At 36.5% G+C, this 17023-nt stretch overlaps 2 protein-coding genes across 4 annotated transcripts; both read right to left on the bottom strand.

The window, feature by feature from the left end:
- Window positions 1-4794: 4794 nt before the first annotated feature.
- LOC133677655 (uncharacterized) lies at window positions 4795-8944 on the bottom strand. Of its 3 annotated transcripts, none has more exons than XM_062099776.1 (3): window positions 8714-8944; window positions 5738-7634; window positions 4795-5558 (listed from the first exon to the last, which is right to left on the bottom strand). In XM_062099776.1, the coding sequence occupies exons 2-3, from the start codon at window positions 7616-7618 to the stop codon at window positions 5229-5231; spliced, it is 2211 nt and encodes a 736-aa protein (XP_061955760.1). In that variant the 5' UTR covers window positions 7619-7634; window positions 8714-8944; the 3' UTR covers window positions 4795-5228. The 3 variants fall into 3 exon arrangements, with proteins under 3 accessions (XP_061955760.1, XP_061955771.1, XP_061955766.1); XM_062099787.1 differs by lacking the exon at window positions 8714-8944 and adding an exon at window positions 8420-8558; XM_062099782.1 differs by lacking the exon at window positions 8714-8944 and adding an exon at window positions 8150-8377.
- Window positions 8945-10179: 1235 nt separating this feature from the next.
- LOC133677672 (ASI1-immunoprecipitated protein 3) lies at window positions 10180-15597 on the bottom strand. The gene is made up of 8 exons (XM_062099798.1): window positions 15103-15597; window positions 14744-14806; window positions 13173-13937; window positions 12892-13026; window positions 12211-12294; window positions 12039-12098; window positions 11833-11919; window positions 10180-10638 (listed from the first exon to the last, which is right to left on the bottom strand). Exons 1-8 carry the CDS (start codon window positions 15484-15486, stop codon window positions 10369-10371), a joined length of 1848 nt encoding a protein of 615 aa, XP_061955782.1. The 5' UTR covers window positions 15487-15597; the 3' UTR covers window positions 10180-10368.
- Between the last annotated feature and the right edge of the window lie 1426 nt (window positions 15598-17023).

The raw sequence follows: 17023 nt of genomic DNA, 5'->3' as shown, positions 1-17023 counted from the left end.
TATATATATATATATATATATATATATTGACACTAATCTGACACTAAATATGCATTTTTTTTAAAAAAATATCAATAGACCTATTTAATATTAATTATTCATTAAATATTTTTGAAAAACATTTGAGAAATATATATTTGTTAAAAAAGCATTTCTATCAAAATCTTTTCATTGGAATGTTGAGAAAATATATCCTATAAATATTGCATTAAAAACTCTTGAGTTTTTCTCTTAATTAAAATCAATATCAAACCTATCAAATAGACAAGTCAATAACTAACATTATTTTAACAATGTTAATAATTTAAAAAAGATAACATAATTCTTAGTTCTAATAATATAAAAAATATCACCATACAAATCATGCAATGAGAAGTTTTAGCTTTAAAATAAGCTTTTGACAATTGCATAAATAAGTTCACAGCAATTACATAAATATTAGTCTTAACTTTCATGTATAACTTGAAATCTTTAATTACATATTACAAACTCATAGCTCTTCCAGATATCAAAAAAAAATAAAATTCAAATAAAATTAGGATGATCTACATACTATTCAACCGCTGCAAAAAAGATTTAATCCCTCCAATCCTCTATTTTTTTTAATATAATCATTCTGCCAACATATCATATAATTAATAACATTTTGTGTAAATTAATCTGTAGGTGAACCGAAGCTGAAATATGAAATAAGATTATACCAAGAGATGGCTGTGAACTGGATCAGGCAAATGAGTGAGGACAATCACCAGCTTATCTGGCTGAACAACAGGGTAGCTGAAGAACAAAGGAGCGCAGAGCTTCTTGAAGAATCAAATGGCATAATGAGAGATAGGCATGCAGAACTTCTTGAAGAATCAAATGGCATAAGGAGGGAGGGGCTGGAAAAGGCAAAGAAGGGAAATGACGTCTCGAGAAAGAAAATTAAATTGCAGCTGAATAGAACATGGGAGAGGTAATAGTTTTCAAATGCTTATGAACTTGTGTCATGGTTAATGAATGAGATGATAAAGTTAATGTAAGCTTTTTTAGCCACCATTAAGAAATCCAAAACCAAACCCACCAAACCTTGACCTATTACATGCTTTTTCTGATAATTCTGCAGTTAGACAATCACTACTATCCATGAAACTATGTTAGTTATTCATGATGAGAGTTACTTTCATATTCCTGACATGATACCAAGAGGTAGGAATGTAGCTTCGTCATTCCTTTAATCCTGTGACATGATATAAAAGGGGGGTATTTTCGAAATATTATTTTCAATATTAATTTTAGGAGGAACTACCGTAGCAAATTAGATGATCTCCTATTTTATTTGGTTTTTCGTATTTTTCTTATGAACTTAATTTCATTTGGAATTTGAATCAATTTCCACAAAAGAGTTCTATATATCCTGTAAATTGAATTCTATTTACAGGGTTCCAAACAGCCTGGTGATGTTAGAATTTAGAACCTTCCTTTTCTTTGCATTTTCTTGCTTTGTATCGTAACTTAAAGTTTTCTTAGAGGACTTGGTTGAATAAGTCCCAAGACCACTGCAGATAATCCTTTTATATGATAATTATTTTGTAGAGTCTCTATGTCTAAAGGAATCTACACAATCAATACTAAATATACAAGAAAGGAAAGCCGAAAATTACATTAATAAAGTAGAATGCCAAAATGATGGGATTAGCTGTTATTGATTTGCTATATTACTGTCAAGTGATTTGCCGCTATTTTTCATGCTGATTTACTGTTACATTGACACCCCCCCGCAGGTGAATATGAGCTTGTCTTGTAGGGAGCAAAACCAGGAGGAGGAAAGTCTTTTGGTTAAGAGGTCAACTGACTGATCAGTGGTGGGAATGAAATTTGAACCTTCTCATGCATGAAATGAACATCAACTTCAACATGCTGAGCATAAAACACTAGATTCAAATCAAGAGAGATAGCCCCAAGATTATCACAAAGTATAATAGAAGGAAACGATAATGAGACTCGTAAATCTTTTAGAACCATTTGAATCTAGTAAACTTCAGTTGTGGTCATTGCAACAGCGCGATATTCAACCTCTGTACTTGATCTGGAAACAATAGATTGCTTCATAGCACACCACAATACCAAACTAGGGTAAAGAAAGACTTTATAGCTGGTGGTAGATTTGTGATCATCGATCAGGATCACCTACTAAAGGTAGATAAGTTAAGAGAACCATGTGTATACTACAACCCATGATTTATAATGCCCTTTTAAGTAGTGTAGAACATATTTGGCTAATGACCAATGTGCAATGGTGATAAAATGAAGATACTGACATAACTGATTCACAGAGTAGGCAACTTCAAGGCGAGTGAGGGTGCAATATTGGAGAGCCCCCATAATTTAATGATACTCAATTATGTTTTCAAGAGGATCCCCTAAGGTTGAAGAAAGTTTGCCACTTGCAACACTTAAGCACTGTAAGGCTTGAATTTAAATATTTTAGTATGAAGTAGTACATCAAAGATGCACTTTGCTTTGTCGAAGATGGAGACCGTGTGAGTCCCGAAACACTTGGATGCCGAAAAAAGTTTTTTAGAAGACTCGAATCCTTTAATGCAAACTTTATGTGAAGTTTATCAATTAAATAGAAAATAAGAAAATCACCATTAATATATCATCAACATAAACATAAACTAAGAACAAATGAGAGCACTACTATGTTGATAAGTAAAAAGTGAATGATCCACTTGAGATCCAATAAGGCCAAGCTCCATAAAAAAACTGAGATATGCGTTTTAACCAAGCTCGAGGAGCTTGTTTGAGTCTATAAAAAGCCTTGTTGAGTTTACACATATAATCAGGAAAATCAGGATCAACATAGCCACAGGTTTGTTAATCTTTTGAATTATTGTTATGTAGTCTCATGTGATCCTTGACTCACAAAGTTAGGTAGTAGAAGTATCGCATTTGTCAAGCTCTCCCATTGAAACACACACGCACACCTCCATCCATATTTGAACTGATGCACCAAAACCTTTTTTGTACTTCTGTTCTAGAATAGCTCTATATGGATGTATCTTGAATCCGTCTGTACAATTTAATTGCAAGGATATGTTAGGAACTTTATCATTCAAGATCTTTATGACAAAGGAAAGACAGATATTATTCATTGTCATGACATCAATAGATTTTCAACTGATGAGAAGTTTCTGTAGTCTGGTTTTTCCTATTCCAAAGCCTGAGTGTGCATTTGGGTGACTTTACGAGAATTAGGTGCAAAGATCCTGTCAGTTAGCTGCGTAATCTGAAACTTATGATATTTCTCCATATGCTGCCTGCTATCATCATAACCTTTTGCACGTTTCTGAAAAAGTGGCATTTTGCAGATTCCTGGATCCATGAGCCCATATGGAAGCGTATTTCATGCACTTCAAGAAATAGGCAAGAATGAAAGTTTGAAGGGCCTCTATAGGTACAGTTGATTTGGATCTGCACATTTTCATCTAAGCATGATAATTTTTTTCACAATCTGTTTACGTGCTTAAAATGGTGGAACATTTCAAGTTCTCAAGTCATCTTTGATGAGTCTTCCCTTCTAAGAACAGATAACTCTGCTTTGGTTTTTGAGTTGAAGAATGTCGAGTGTTCAAAATCTGAAGTTCTCTAGAACGAACTATAGTATGTAAAAGCGTGACATATTTGGCAAATTTATTAGAAGTTTGAGGCATATGTATGAGCTTGTAGTGATTAACATGGCCTTTCAAAATCTTTTCAAAGTAATTTTAGCTTTTTGAATTATCATTTTAGAATTATATTCCCAGCATTGAAATTTGCAGATGCTAGCAGCTATGCTTAACCACTTTTCTTTTTGTTTCCATTTTCAGGGTGTTAACTCCAAGATTGGTTATGTGCATATCTCAAGTTGCTGGAGAACATTTGACCAGCTTATATTCTATCACATTCATGGTGTTTGTATGGTCAACCAATTAATAAAATGTCCACGTTTTCCCTTTTCTTTTCTTACTTTTTTCATTTTTTTTCTTTCATCTTTATCTTATAGATCACTATAGATATGATAATAATATCCCATGAAGTCTTTACAGACTAAAACAATGCTCGAAATAATAATTAAAATCATCGGTCGGTCATCAGCTTTCCCTGGCTATTTGATGATTAGAGCCATATTGAAACTTTTTAAAAGTAACAGGAGTCGTGTTGAGAAATCTCAATTATAGGGACTAGAGTGAAAGCATTGTTGAATAAATAGGAGCTAAAATTTAATCTATATTTTCTTACTGTTTCATTTTTCCCAAGGGAACATACGATGCCCAGGTAGAGTTGATGGATGTACTTGATAGCCTTTCTTTCCACGCTTCACCTTGAGGGTACGAGGAGCTGCATTGATGCTTTCTTCCAAGATGGGTAATAACTTTTATTTTATATTGCAAAAAAGGCCAGTTAGTATGAAAGCAGCTGCTACTGTTAGTTTTAGCTTAGCAATTCATGAAAGCAAGAGGAAGATGACCTGAGGGCCAAAAAAAAAGGGAGAATTTTCAAAATTGTTATAAGAATTTGTTTAGTACAGGCCAACTGTTGTGGGAGGGGAGCATGCTCAATGGGACAAAACATGTCAAGATTTTCTTATGTAAGCAAGGACATGTCCTTCAAAAGGTAACCACAGCATGGCTCTGTCATGATTGTAATCGAGGACAGAAAAAATCTGAAAAGCAATGTATCATTGTTTTCGGAATCCCAAGTCCCAAGAGTGAAAAATTATTGAGCTATCAGGTAGTGAATAAAAAGAGGTAACTGCATCTGCATGAAGTATTTAACCAGGATAAAGTAATCCATTATTCATTATTTTGAAGTGAAAACAATTTTGAACTTCATAGCTCCAAATATATTAATACAAAAAAAAAAGTATAAGACCCCTTCTTTCTTTCCACTCAGTACTTTCTCCCTCCCTATCAAGTTACAATTATGGACAGCAATGAGTTTCTATTCTATTTCTAGCTAGTTGAAAAATGGAAAAACAAAATAGAATCAAATAATACATTGAAAAAATCCTGACGAGCACAGCCGTTTAAAGGTTGCTAGTTAGCCTCGGCAAAGATTACTGCAACCGGCCACTTCCTGCAGCCCCCCCTTTTAGATCATGAAAAACTCTTTCTTCGTTGGATTTTTTTGGTTCCAGTTATTTGCAAGCCTGATCAGCGTTTCTCTACAGGAAGCATTCAGCGTTACAAAGCAAATTGTCGACTCTATACCCGAGAAATTGGAGAAAATGGAGGGTTAAGCACGTAAGACTGCCTGATCCCTTCCACTTTCTTGGATGCTTTCCTTTTCTCCTCCTCCGTGACTGTTTCAATTAAGAACTTCACTTCCTCCTCAATAAGCATTTTCAGTGAATTGCAATGTGATAACTGATTGCCTCTTTCCTCTCTAGTCACACCAGTGGCTTCTGTACCATGCAATATAGCAACACATATGGAAAATGCTTGCAATGTGGATAATTGTGCATGGAAATCAACAGCATATTGACCCTCTTCAAGAACTGTCATGGTCAATGCTGGTATATTCTCTTTTGTTCCCTTCACAAAAATAGATTCTGGTTACAGCTAGGAATTAATTACATGATTCACATCAACAATAAAGCAAAGTTAACCATATTCAGTGCCTGGGAATTTTTGTTTTTTATCCAGGTGTAAGAATTCCATTTTAACAGTGTTAGCAATGCAAAATATCCTCGAGTACCAATCAGGAAGCTTACCATAAGAAAAAGTTCCAGAGGCCGCTGATTATCCAAGAGTGGCTCATCTTCAGCACATTGGATGCCAGGATTGCCAAAAACGGTAAGGGGGCAGGCCATATCCCAGCCACCACAGTCACAGCCTCCACCAGATCTCCATCTATCAAGCAATGAAGAAGGACCCCGACTATCACCGCTTGGCAAACTATGATTGCCAGTTGGAATCACCACCTTCACGTTCTCTGGATTTTCTTTATCTGGTATAGTTTTCCTCCTTTGCTCACCAACAGAAAGGTTGAGCAGATTTGAATGCATTTCATCACTACCCTTGTCCCCCCTTTTGAATTTCAGGCTCTCTCTCTTTGCAAATGGGAGTTGAATAACAACGGCTGCTATTTCAAGGTCTGGATGCAAAACTGCAGATGCCCGTGGATAAGGATTGGAAGAATCAAAGTGGCTTCTATCAAAAGCATATTTTGGTTGATGTTTGAGCTTCACTGCATCAGAGTTACCACCCATCTCATGACTTCCACCAACCAAGCCTGGATTGGCACTGCTGTCAGGTCTAACATCAGGGGAGTCTTCAGTAGAAACTCTGTGTCTTGCATGCGCAATATCGTACATCACAAACTCTGTCACCATAGAGTTGTCAAAGTTCCCACCATCTTTTAATTTTGAACATAAATAACACGAAACTTGCATCTGCCCTACCAACGATTCCTTATTGCCATCAGTCAACCCCCATCCTGTGGCATTGCTCTTTTTTCTACTGGAAATGGAGTGAAATGTATAGACCCAATTAAATGCGTTATTTGCTTTCCATGTCTTAGCCACCAGAACTTCTTCAGGGAAATCTAATGAGAACTCGAAAAATGGCACCCCGTGTTTATTTTCCAACTTCAGTCGACCATGTAGGTGAACTGGTGAACACGCTACAGCTGAATGATGGTGATCTTTCTTGGCAATCTGAGAATCAAAATCTACTTTTTGATCTGTATGTGAGAAGTCATGGAACAAATATTTCCGAAATGTCTGATTCCTTCTCATGTTTGACATCCCAGTAGTTTTGGCATCACCTGGTTCAGGGACATGACCTAACGGACTCCGGAGAGACTTGGACTTTGTGAATGGATCGAACATCATCCGCATGGGACTAAATCGGGACTTTGAGCTGGCTCCATTAGATAAATAACTTCCTGAAGAAGAAGGTGAACATGGAATTTCTACCTTAGCAGAGAGTGATTTCTGGAATGTCAGGGCTGTATCTCTTTCCAGAAGCTCATTACCATCATTTAGTGGACCAACAACTTGCTCACATTTGAAGTTTGGATTCCCAATCGAGTCACTTCCAACAACTCCAGCAGAATGTTTATCTCTCTTATCCAAATTTGGACAAATTTCAGTGAAGTCATCTGATGAGCATGGCTCTATGCAAGGTCTTCGAACAGACTTTGGATTCAAGTTTGAGCTCACAGAGCTTGCAGGAGATCTCTTCTGCATGGTCTCTTCATCTAAGCAATGCAGAGAGTCAACAATTCTGAAAGAAAACGAAGTGTCACTAGCACGCGACAGTTCAATTTTTCTCCTTTCCTCATTACAGCCCATTTCCTTCATTCTCCTTACTTCTCTGGAGCTTTGATACATGGAGCCTCGCTTTGGCTCTATGTGACCTTCTGAACCAACAGGTCTAGACAGAACATTCTTGCAAGAGGAACTACGGTAACGACGGAAACTAATCTCAGTGAAGCTCTCCTTTACCCTCAAAATATCATCTTTGCGTGTGAGTTTGCCATTCACACTTCTCTTTTCAACTTCTGAACAACGTCGATGAGGAAGAACAGTATTAGGACTCAGATCTGAGATGCTACTCTTCTCAGAATCCAACTCCATCTCCAGTTCCATTTAAAGATCCAAAATTCTACAAAAGAACAAATCCAAAATAAGAAGACAAATATGGTAATATCTGAAGAAGAAGAAGAAGAAAAGCAAAAGACCCAGAAATGGGAAAGTGGCAATATCTATGAAATCTGATTATAAAACTCTCAGAATCCCAATTCAGATATGCAAGGATTGATTAGAATTCCTACAATAATAGCAGCTAACTTAACTGGCAACTATACGTCAACAGAGACCAGTAGTCTTGTAATCAATAAAAAAAATCATCTGCATTTAAAAGGATTATTCAATTGCCATCATATGCATTTGTTTTGACATCCAGCTATAAACAACAAATAGATATCTGCTTTTAAGCAAAGTAACTGTACAAATCACACAGGAAACGGAAAAACAAACAATAAAAAACAGCTGCCTACTAAGAACTTGAAAAGCCAGCACATTATTGTTTACAAAGACCAATCTGCAAATATGAAGAGCTGTCTCTAATATTCTAATTTTGAAGAGCTAATATAAAGGTTGAAGAAGTAGTGTAATGACCTTCACAAAAAATTATTGTTTCAAAAAGCATGCTCCCCATTTGATGATTCCAAAGTTTGAGATCACAAAAACCTCAAAAGAAACTAACTTTGATGATCCATAAAACTGAAAACTTGAACTAACAAGGAATCCTATGATCTATGAAAATTTAACTCCCTGAAAAAAGAGTAAAGTGCCTGACATAAAGGCTATATACAATTATTAGCAACAACTTTATATTCACTTGCATTCTAAGCCAAAAAAAAGAACAACTTGAGGAAATGGTCATACCCCACTAGATCTCTCAGTAGTGAATTCAAAGAAAACCCCAACAAACTGCAAGTAGCTACAATCATATCCATCCAATCTCTTCCAGCTAAAGTCTTTTATCAATATAAAAAAAAACCAAAAAAAAAAACCCATCTTTAAGAACAGTCAGCCATAACCCCAAAGAGTGTTTACACCCTCAAAGAATCAACACAAGTACAAAGTGAAAGCAAGAAAAAAAAAACAAGTAGACCAATGACAGTGAAGCATAATAACCAAAAAAGGTGAGTTTTAGAGAGAGAGAGAGTGTGTGCATGCCTTGGATAGTGTATGTGTCTTCGTTTCTTCTATAGAGTGGTCTCACTCCTCTTTCTCTCTCTCTCTCTCTCTCTCTCTCACTCACTCAAATGAGAAAGAGTTGCAATGAGAGACAGAGAGCTGCTAAGTTTCTGTTCATGTCAACTAAAAAAGCCATCTTGTGTTCAATTCATGATTTGCAGCTAGCTATGCTGCTGCTGCTTGTGTTTTCTTTTTGGGTTTTGCTTTATTTATTTGTTTTAATTTTCTTTTCCTAAACCTTTTGGCTTTTTGGAGGGGGGGGGCAGTCATGTATGGAAAGACATCTATGCCCTTCTAATAAGGATGAGCTCCATTCTCTGGATGAGGGTGATTCTGGCTATTTGCATGTGTTTTAAATTAAGAGGGACAGATTCACTGCTACATCTCATTATCTTATTGTTTTGGGAATAGCAGGAGGTATCAAGACAAGATGATGCCTACATTTAATTTAGCTGTTTCCAATAATTAATCTAGTAATTGATATTGGTGTACTAAAATGCAGATCCCATTTAACTGTAATTACTATAAAGTCCTCAGTGTTTGAAGCAGTGAAATTGTTTGCTGGCAGGAATGACCCTTGAGTAGTAAGCAAAATTCCATTTCCAGCGTTCCTGGTAAGAGAAAACATAATTCCAAGGCATTTATCACAAGTAAGATATTCTAAACCATCTGTACCTCTGATAGCTGCTTAAAGGGTTTCTGGTACTGGTTCTTCACCTCCCTCTTTTATTTCCATACCTACATCACATGGTTGAACTAAAGTTTAGGCGTGAGTGGTCCTTAAAGTAAATTAAAGTGGTTCGAATTGATTTAAGAACTTGTTTCGAACTTGGTGGATTGAATGAAAAACTTTACTTGTTTGTTTGTAACATACTCCATGAAATTTGTTGATTTGCCCACCAGGTTGTCGAGTCCCCGGCAGCATGTGACTAGTTTTTGTGGCAGGCACATAAAAGTGCTGAAAGGGCAGTTGTGTCATATGGAATCTGTGGGCATCCCTTTCTGCTTCATGGTCAAAGGGGAATATGGTAAAAACAAGTGCACGATGGCTGGTTTAGGCGGGAGGAAGCAAAACTGAGGGGAGGCAGTCTGTCTCAGCGACACGCAATCTGCCACATAAAATTAAGCTTTTGTTTTTTCAATCAGGGTTAAATATGAATCAAAGAACATGTAGCAGGTGGGGAATCCTCTGTCTATCAAAAGCACTTGAACAACAACAGAGTGCTTCAAAAAGCCTCGAGAGCGGGTCATGAGGTTGCTATTTTTCTTTCTTGCGGCCCATGCGTACCAGCAGCGAGCTAGATATTTGCACGCTTCCCCAAAAGTTTATCCATTTCGGTTGAGATCCAAATAACTACAGCAATTTCAGTTAATTTAGATTTTGATGCATGGACGAGGAGGACATGCCATGATTAGGTTTACAATGAAATTCCATCCAGCAATGATTAGGTAAAAAGAACTCTTTTAAGCTTTTGATAGTTTTGCTAACATAAACCTACTCCTGTACACCAACTCTTTGTTAATTATCTGATAAATAAACCTAACCTTCAGAAACGGGCATAGCCCACTTTGAACAACTGTACAAGCAAAAGCAAATTCCTGGCTGTATTTACTACTCAGCATTCTTTCAAATTTCAAATTTCGGGATTCTCTTCAATCTTGACCTTGTTAAATGATCTCTGGTTTTCCAAGACGGGCATGTATGGTTCGCTTGTTTTCTTAAGGAATTCAGCTGCCTTGTCAGATTCACGGGGACTCACTAGCTTCTTCTCAACCTCGTCAAACTTGGCAGTTGCCCATGGTGCAGTGCCTACACTTCTGGCAGAACTTGGTGTGTCTATTGATAGCATAGATACCTCATCCCTGGATGCATACCAGGAATTGCCACAGGCAATACACTCCAACTGTAAACCGGAGAAACTAAAGTTAACTGCAAGGCTTAAATATGGCAGTTATGCACATGGACAATAACCAGTACATATCGGAGCTTGCAATTCAGAGTTGCACTATGTAGTCCAATCATTCAAAATAAAGTCACATTTATATTACAGATAAAACATTCAGGACTTCAAATTCAGGAGGAAAAAAAATACTTCCTATCCCATCATCAGTAGAAAAGAAAGGCAAGACTTCCTATCCCATCATCAGTAGAAAAGAAAGGCAAGAATTGCCTTCCATAAATATTTCTTAGATTTCATGCTTCCATGAAAAATGTCTCATGGAGTACAAGTTAACAGGAGAATTTGGCAGAGCCAAGCCCTCCAGAACAGATGCCCACTGCCATTACATGCTGGTAATGCAAAGTACATGACCTCTTTAGGTCAGGACCTAGCATTAAATGCAATGAGTTGAAGAAGAGATAGCTATCAAACAGGAATATCTGGCAAGATTAGCAACTGAAAGAATAGCTCTTTATGATGTCAACTTAGTTAAGGTCCAAAGACAAGTCAAACCCAAGGAACTTCCAGATGATACAATCAAAACATGCAAATTGGTTTTGAATTCCGTGTTTGGTCCCAATACTTGTGCAATATAACAAGACGAAGAATCCGGAGAAAGAAAATAAAGGGTTTTAATCTCCAATCAGAATTGCTGTTGCTTCAACATCTAAGCAAACAATTCATGGCTTATATTTTCTTATCTATGAGCAACAGAAGTGGAAATTTTGTTCGTTGAACTATCATAGGTTTTTATCTCCAATCACAATGCCTTATGAAGTTGTTCACTATCATGGATGGCCTATGGAATCTGAAATGCAATCTGAGTTGCCGTGGTCAGTAAAATTTTGACTTGTAAGCCAATATTTCATATGGGGATTTAATACATGCACAAGAGGACTGAACCACAACTATCAATTAATTTAGCAGACATGGAAATGCAGACCTGTTGTCTACAGCTTGATTGTATGAACATATCATGCTAGTGTGCACGAAACAATAGCACATCTATCAACTCACTTTATGCATTGCGCGTTTGCATCCTAGCTCATTAAATGTAGTGCAGTCAGTATGGCAACACAACTCGCTAAATATTTGAAATTATTGTTGATGTCAAAAATAATAGAGGTGTAGAGAACAAGGTTCTGGTGTGAAGAAAACCTGGTAGCGGGCTCCATGTCCTGCTTGGATGATGTCCCTTAGTCCCACTTTAAACTCACTGCATCTTGAGCAACGAGCATCAGTCATCTGATACACATGCAAACAGGTCAGCCAAGCAGTGAGAGCACAAGCACGCATCCAAGTGTACAGCCAAAAAAATTCTAATATCTCATATTTAAAACCAAAGTGTGGTCAAATGAAATAACCTGCATACGCTCTGACTCCTCAGGCTCCTTCTTTGCAGTTTCCTCTGCTGTTAAACCCTCCTGAAGATAAGTTTGTTAATTCATACACTTCATGAATGTTGTACATATTCCAGATGCAAATCACAACAGCAGAAATAAACAAAATAATGGTGAGCAGGAAGAGAACTTGTACCTTTAACTCATTCGGTGACATGTTCAATATTTTTGAGGGCTCCAACTCTCTGTTTAGCAGACGGCAGGCTAGGAATGCATTATTCTGAAATTTTTTTAAAGAAGAAAAATTGATGTCAATATCCTCAGCAAAAGAAGGTAAGATGTTCAGTCAAAAGTTGGAAACTCAACACCATTAGTTCGAGATGCATCCTGTTCCACCGCAAAGTATTAAGTATATGAATTTAGACCATACTCCACAAAATAAGATCAATACTGCTTCAGGCAAACCTACTTGAATGCTTAGTTTTTCCTTTAAAAGCATTCCATTCAAAAGCTTTTGATAAAATTTCAATCTTTCATTTCAATATGCAACTAAATACATATGTATTAGCATCAATGATTTTAAGAATATACCTGTTTTCTCTTTTAAAAGAATTTCGTTAAAATGCAGACAGAAAACACTTCACTATTTTATTTTGGTAAACCAGCTAAACACGTACATGTGTGAATCACTAGTATCCAAATGTAAAGAAACGGTAACTGCAGTCCCACTAAATGACTGCACATCATTTATGAAGACTGGACTCAGCTCCGTTGCAGTATTGCACCTTTATCCCTGAGCAGAAAGGAGGAAGAGTATCCATGCAGAGTGAACCCCCAGAGCACAGCAACCTCGAAAGAAAGGGAAAGCAAGACTAACCTTGAGGTTGAACACTAGCTGACGCAACTTTTGATTATACTTCTGAAAATCAGAGGAAAGTGCATCATGCGATGCCTTCTCAAGAGCACTTACTGCAGGAACAGCAGCTTCTGGCCAGGGAAAAGACTTGCCTCCCTGTCATGTACAACAAATTAGAGTGCTGGAGTCGTAAAATCTTCAAAATTGTCAAATTTCCATCCCTAATCTGCTCCTAATCAAGATACCAAAAATGGAATTCACTATATCATATGCCAAAGCTAAGTACACAACAAACTATACACCTTCACACTATTTTCTTCAGATCCATTTGCAGCTCCCTGGGACTTCTGCTCTTTTTTATGGTCAATGCCATCAGAACCACCTTTTATCTTATCATCATCAAGGGTGCTGTTAGAGGAAATGCACATATACTGAATACACTGAAGAAGCCGCTCCAGCCATTTGTCTCGATGGGTATCACCAGTCAATGCATCAAACTTTACTAAGATGGCATAATACTCCGAGCCATTGCCTGTACAGCTTCCTGGTGTTTCAGCTTTAAAATTATCAGATCTGGTAGTTGCTTCTTCCTCCCTTGTCACATCAAGAGGTGAAACAGTCTTTCTCCTCAGAGTTCTTTTTGCCTTTGTTGGATCTTCCAGTTCAGGAGGAGCAGCGGCAGGAGCATCTTCAACTTCAATGTCAGGAAGGTCTCCCATCCGTGATAGAGTTTTCTGAACAAGAAGATCAATTTCATGCTGCTTGTTATCTTCATAATCCTTATCAGTAAGCTTCCAAAGCTTCCTCTCCACGGTGTCATACACTTTCCGGACAATGAAACCAGGATACTGTTTGCGATTTGGGAGCTGTTTGTGAACTGGGACAAAATGCACCACACACTTGTGCATGACAGACTCTGCTGGAACCTCATCACGATGAAAACTATAAAAAAGCTCCCTAGTATCACGTGACTGCCAGCTTCCACCACCTTTTCTCTCAGCCTCCTCTGGGCGATAAAACCACTGCCCAGTGACCATCATGCTGCCATCCTTAGTCTGAGAAATATCCTATCAACAGAATAACACTTCCATTGGACACGATGGAAAGTGATGACAGAAATCTTACATGATAAATACAAAATGAAAGCAAAAACAATCTAAACAAATTTACTTGTTGAGTATTAATTATGATTACTGATAAGGAAGCATAAAATTGGCCCAGCAGTGTGTACTTAGAAACTTTTACTAGAGAGACCTATGACATAATAAAATGTGAGAAAACGGTTACAAAATGAAATTTTCATTCAGTGTGAAGAGAAGTTTAGTTGCATCCCCAGAAGTGAAAAAAAAAATGGAATCTAAATGAATAAATTGCAGAGGTATGCAACCCCCGTCCCTTTTCCTACTAGTGGTTGGGGGTCTTCTCATAATCTTGAATGTAAATTTATTCCCATTTGAAAAATGACTGCACCCAATTCCCAAGTTAATTGAGATTCACATTTTACCACCGTTTCATGTTAGGAAATATTTTAATATATCATTCATTTAAACCCATCACCCACTATTTAGTTAAGGGCTGTCCATCGTTGGAATCAAACATTACTAAAGATGATAATTTCAAACCAGAACAAAACCTGCACAGCAACTCAAAGAAATTTGCACGGCATTAACCACAAAAGAATCTGATTATCAAGGTGAACAGAAAAATCAATTTTTCGCTTCACCACCAAATCATCCACCGTCAAAGAGACGATACTGAATAAAAAGTGAAGGAGGAAAACCATATGAAATTCAAATTAGAGTATCTAAGCATGAGATGCATATCCAGCAAATAGGACACAGAACACACAAGGAACTAAAATAATATGAGTTACCTTGATAATTGCCACATAAGGTTTTTGCTCTTTATCTTCGGGAACTAGAAGGACAGGATCCTCCTGCGGAACAATCAGAGAAGAAACAAACAAATATCCACAGTAATGATCATATGAACAATTAGGGAAGAGCAGTAAAAGCAACAATGATTCCACGAAATCCCTCAAAACCACTGCTGCATTTACAGGCGAAGTATGGATAATAAAACAGCTGACAGCTTAATAATGCGAAGATTCATTCAACGAACAAAATCAATTGACAAAATTAAAGCGCAAAACCTAATATTTCTCCCAAAAAATGTAGCTAAATAGCAAAAAGAATCCTAATTGTACGAATTAAATTAAATGAAAAAACTCACAAGCTCATATCTATTCCCATCAAACTCAAAAGCATCATAATGACTTCTCCTCCCTCTCCCTTTCCCCGAAACCCTAGTCGTATCCCCAACGGGCTTGGCATCCTCCTGCGGCACCTCTTCCTCTTCCTCCGGATCCTCCTCGAGCTCTTCCTCTACTTCATCCTCCGATTTCTCTTCTCGTAATTTCTTCCTGGGTCTTCCTCTCCCTCTCCTTGTCGTCACTACCTCTTCTTCTTCCTCTTCTTCTTCTTGAAGCTTCATTTTCTTCCTCTTCCTCTCGCTGATGTCTCCAGGCCTTGTGGTCGTTGATGATGATCGTGCCTTTGGTGGCGCCTCGTCTTCTTCGTCGCTAGTGGAGACCTGAGCGAATCTTCGGTTTCCCATTTTGGTTTTGGTTTCTTCACTGTCAACAGCTGTGGTGAAGATAAGTTACCAAGGAGGAAGCCGTTGGATTCCTTATATAGGACACTGATAGAATACAGAAATGGCCTTATAAATTGAACTAAACTGCATCTATGCCATTGAATTGAATTCTCCAGTGTTCAAGCTAGTTTATATATACCACAACTAATTATTAAATTTATTGAATATCCTACAAGCTTAATAAATAAATAAAATATCACAAGAATAACAGATATACACATTAAAGCTTGAATCCAAGTCATAAAAGCAAGGAAACCTTACTTCTTCTACTGCTGGGCTACATGTATCTTGTTACGAAGAATTGTTTTTTATAAGGTGCGCTGTGCGAATAAACACATTGGAGAAAGTTTTAGATGATAAATTTGAAAAAATTGAAAATTGTAGTTAGGGTAATGGTGCTTTCTTACGAGTACTTATTTTTTTTCATCGCTAAAGAATGTTATGATAAAGTATGGTATATTTTTTTTTAAGGTGCAATTACCTTACTATATTAAAAAATAATTTGGGAAAGTTTATCAAGTTTATATAAATATTGAAGGTTCTTTTCTTCAATTTATCCCTTTTGATTTTTTGCTATTTTTTTAATTATATTTTTTTATTTCATCTAATTATTTTTTAAAAAAAACTATTTAGGTTGTTTATAAATTAGTCAAATCGACCGGATTATAACGTGACAACTCTCATATTATTTAATTTTAAATTCAAGCTAGATTAAGAGTTTGATCAAGAGGTTATTTTTTTTGCCAATTTCATCATTTTTTTTCATTTTTATCTTTATATTTATTAACCAATCATGCAAATTACTTTTATATTTTACTAAGTCAATTGTATTGTATTGAAACAATTCTCATATAGTTTAATTTTAAACTAAAATTAGATAAAGAGTCGGATTAAAAAATTTTAAGATTAACATATTGAGCCGAGTTTAATAATAATAACAAATAATTCTCTATGATTTTGATATTTTTTAAAATTAAAAAATAATTTTACACACGAAATAAATTGAGCCTATAAACTATATTTTAGTTTAAATTATAAAATATTTCCGGGACTAAAAATCTTCTCATTTTCTTTCATAACAATAAGAGTTTTTCAATTTAACCATTGTTTTAATGAGAAATTGTTTTTTAACAAAAAAGAAAAACCCTTCGTATTCCTCTTGCAACATACAAGAAAAAAGCAAAAAATAGAAAGAAATATTCAATGACAACTTAAATCACAACACTGCAAAGCCTTCACCCTGCTTTTCCCACAGGTCATCTGAACCTTGAACGCGCTCACTTGATGCCAATCAACAATAAAACTAATGAGCCTTGTAAAGCATGAAGTGCTTTCTGTCTAATTTATAAAAGAAGACAGTATTTTAATGCAAGACATGTGCTTCTCTTCATTCTCTGTGTACAGACTCTCACTGCCTACTCAAAAGTAAAAAAAAAAAAAAGGACAGGAATCAAGAGTGCCAGAGGTTTCAGATATAGACTAGAGGATAGCTAGCATC

This window comes from Populus nigra, chromosome 1 (assembly GCF_951802175.1).
Source record: "Populus nigra chromosome 1, ddPopNigr1.1, whole genome shotgun sequence".
Taxonomy (NCBI): Eukaryota; Viridiplantae; Streptophyta; class Magnoliopsida; order Malpighiales; family Salicaceae; genus Populus; species Populus nigra.
The sequence above is the reverse complement of the archived record's forward strand: the minus strand, read 5'-3'. Positions and strand labels throughout refer to the sequence as shown.

Bases quoted from the DNA above. Each gene is read 5' to 3' on its own strand.
- LOC133677655 (XM_062099776.1), bottom strand. From the start codon at position 7,618: ATGGAACTGGAGATGGAGTTGGATTCTGAGAAGAGTAGCATCTCAGAT. The intron at 5,559-5,737 runs GTAAGCTTCCTG...ATTTTTGTGAAG, and splicing joins CTCTGGAACTTTTTCTTATG to GGAACAAAAGAGAATATACC.
- LOC133677672 (XM_062099798.1), bottom strand. From the start codon at position 15,486: ATGGGAAACCGAAGATTCGCTCAGGTCTCCACTAGCGACGAAGAAGAC. The intron at 14,807-15,102 runs GTGAGTTTTTTC...ATTGTTCCGCAG, and splicing joins ATGGGAATAGATATGAGCTT to GAGGATCCTGTCCTTCTAGT. The intron at 13,027-13,172 runs GTGTATAGTTTG...TGTACATGACAG, and splicing joins CTGAAGAAAATAGTGTGAAG to GGAGGCAAGTCTTTTCCCTG.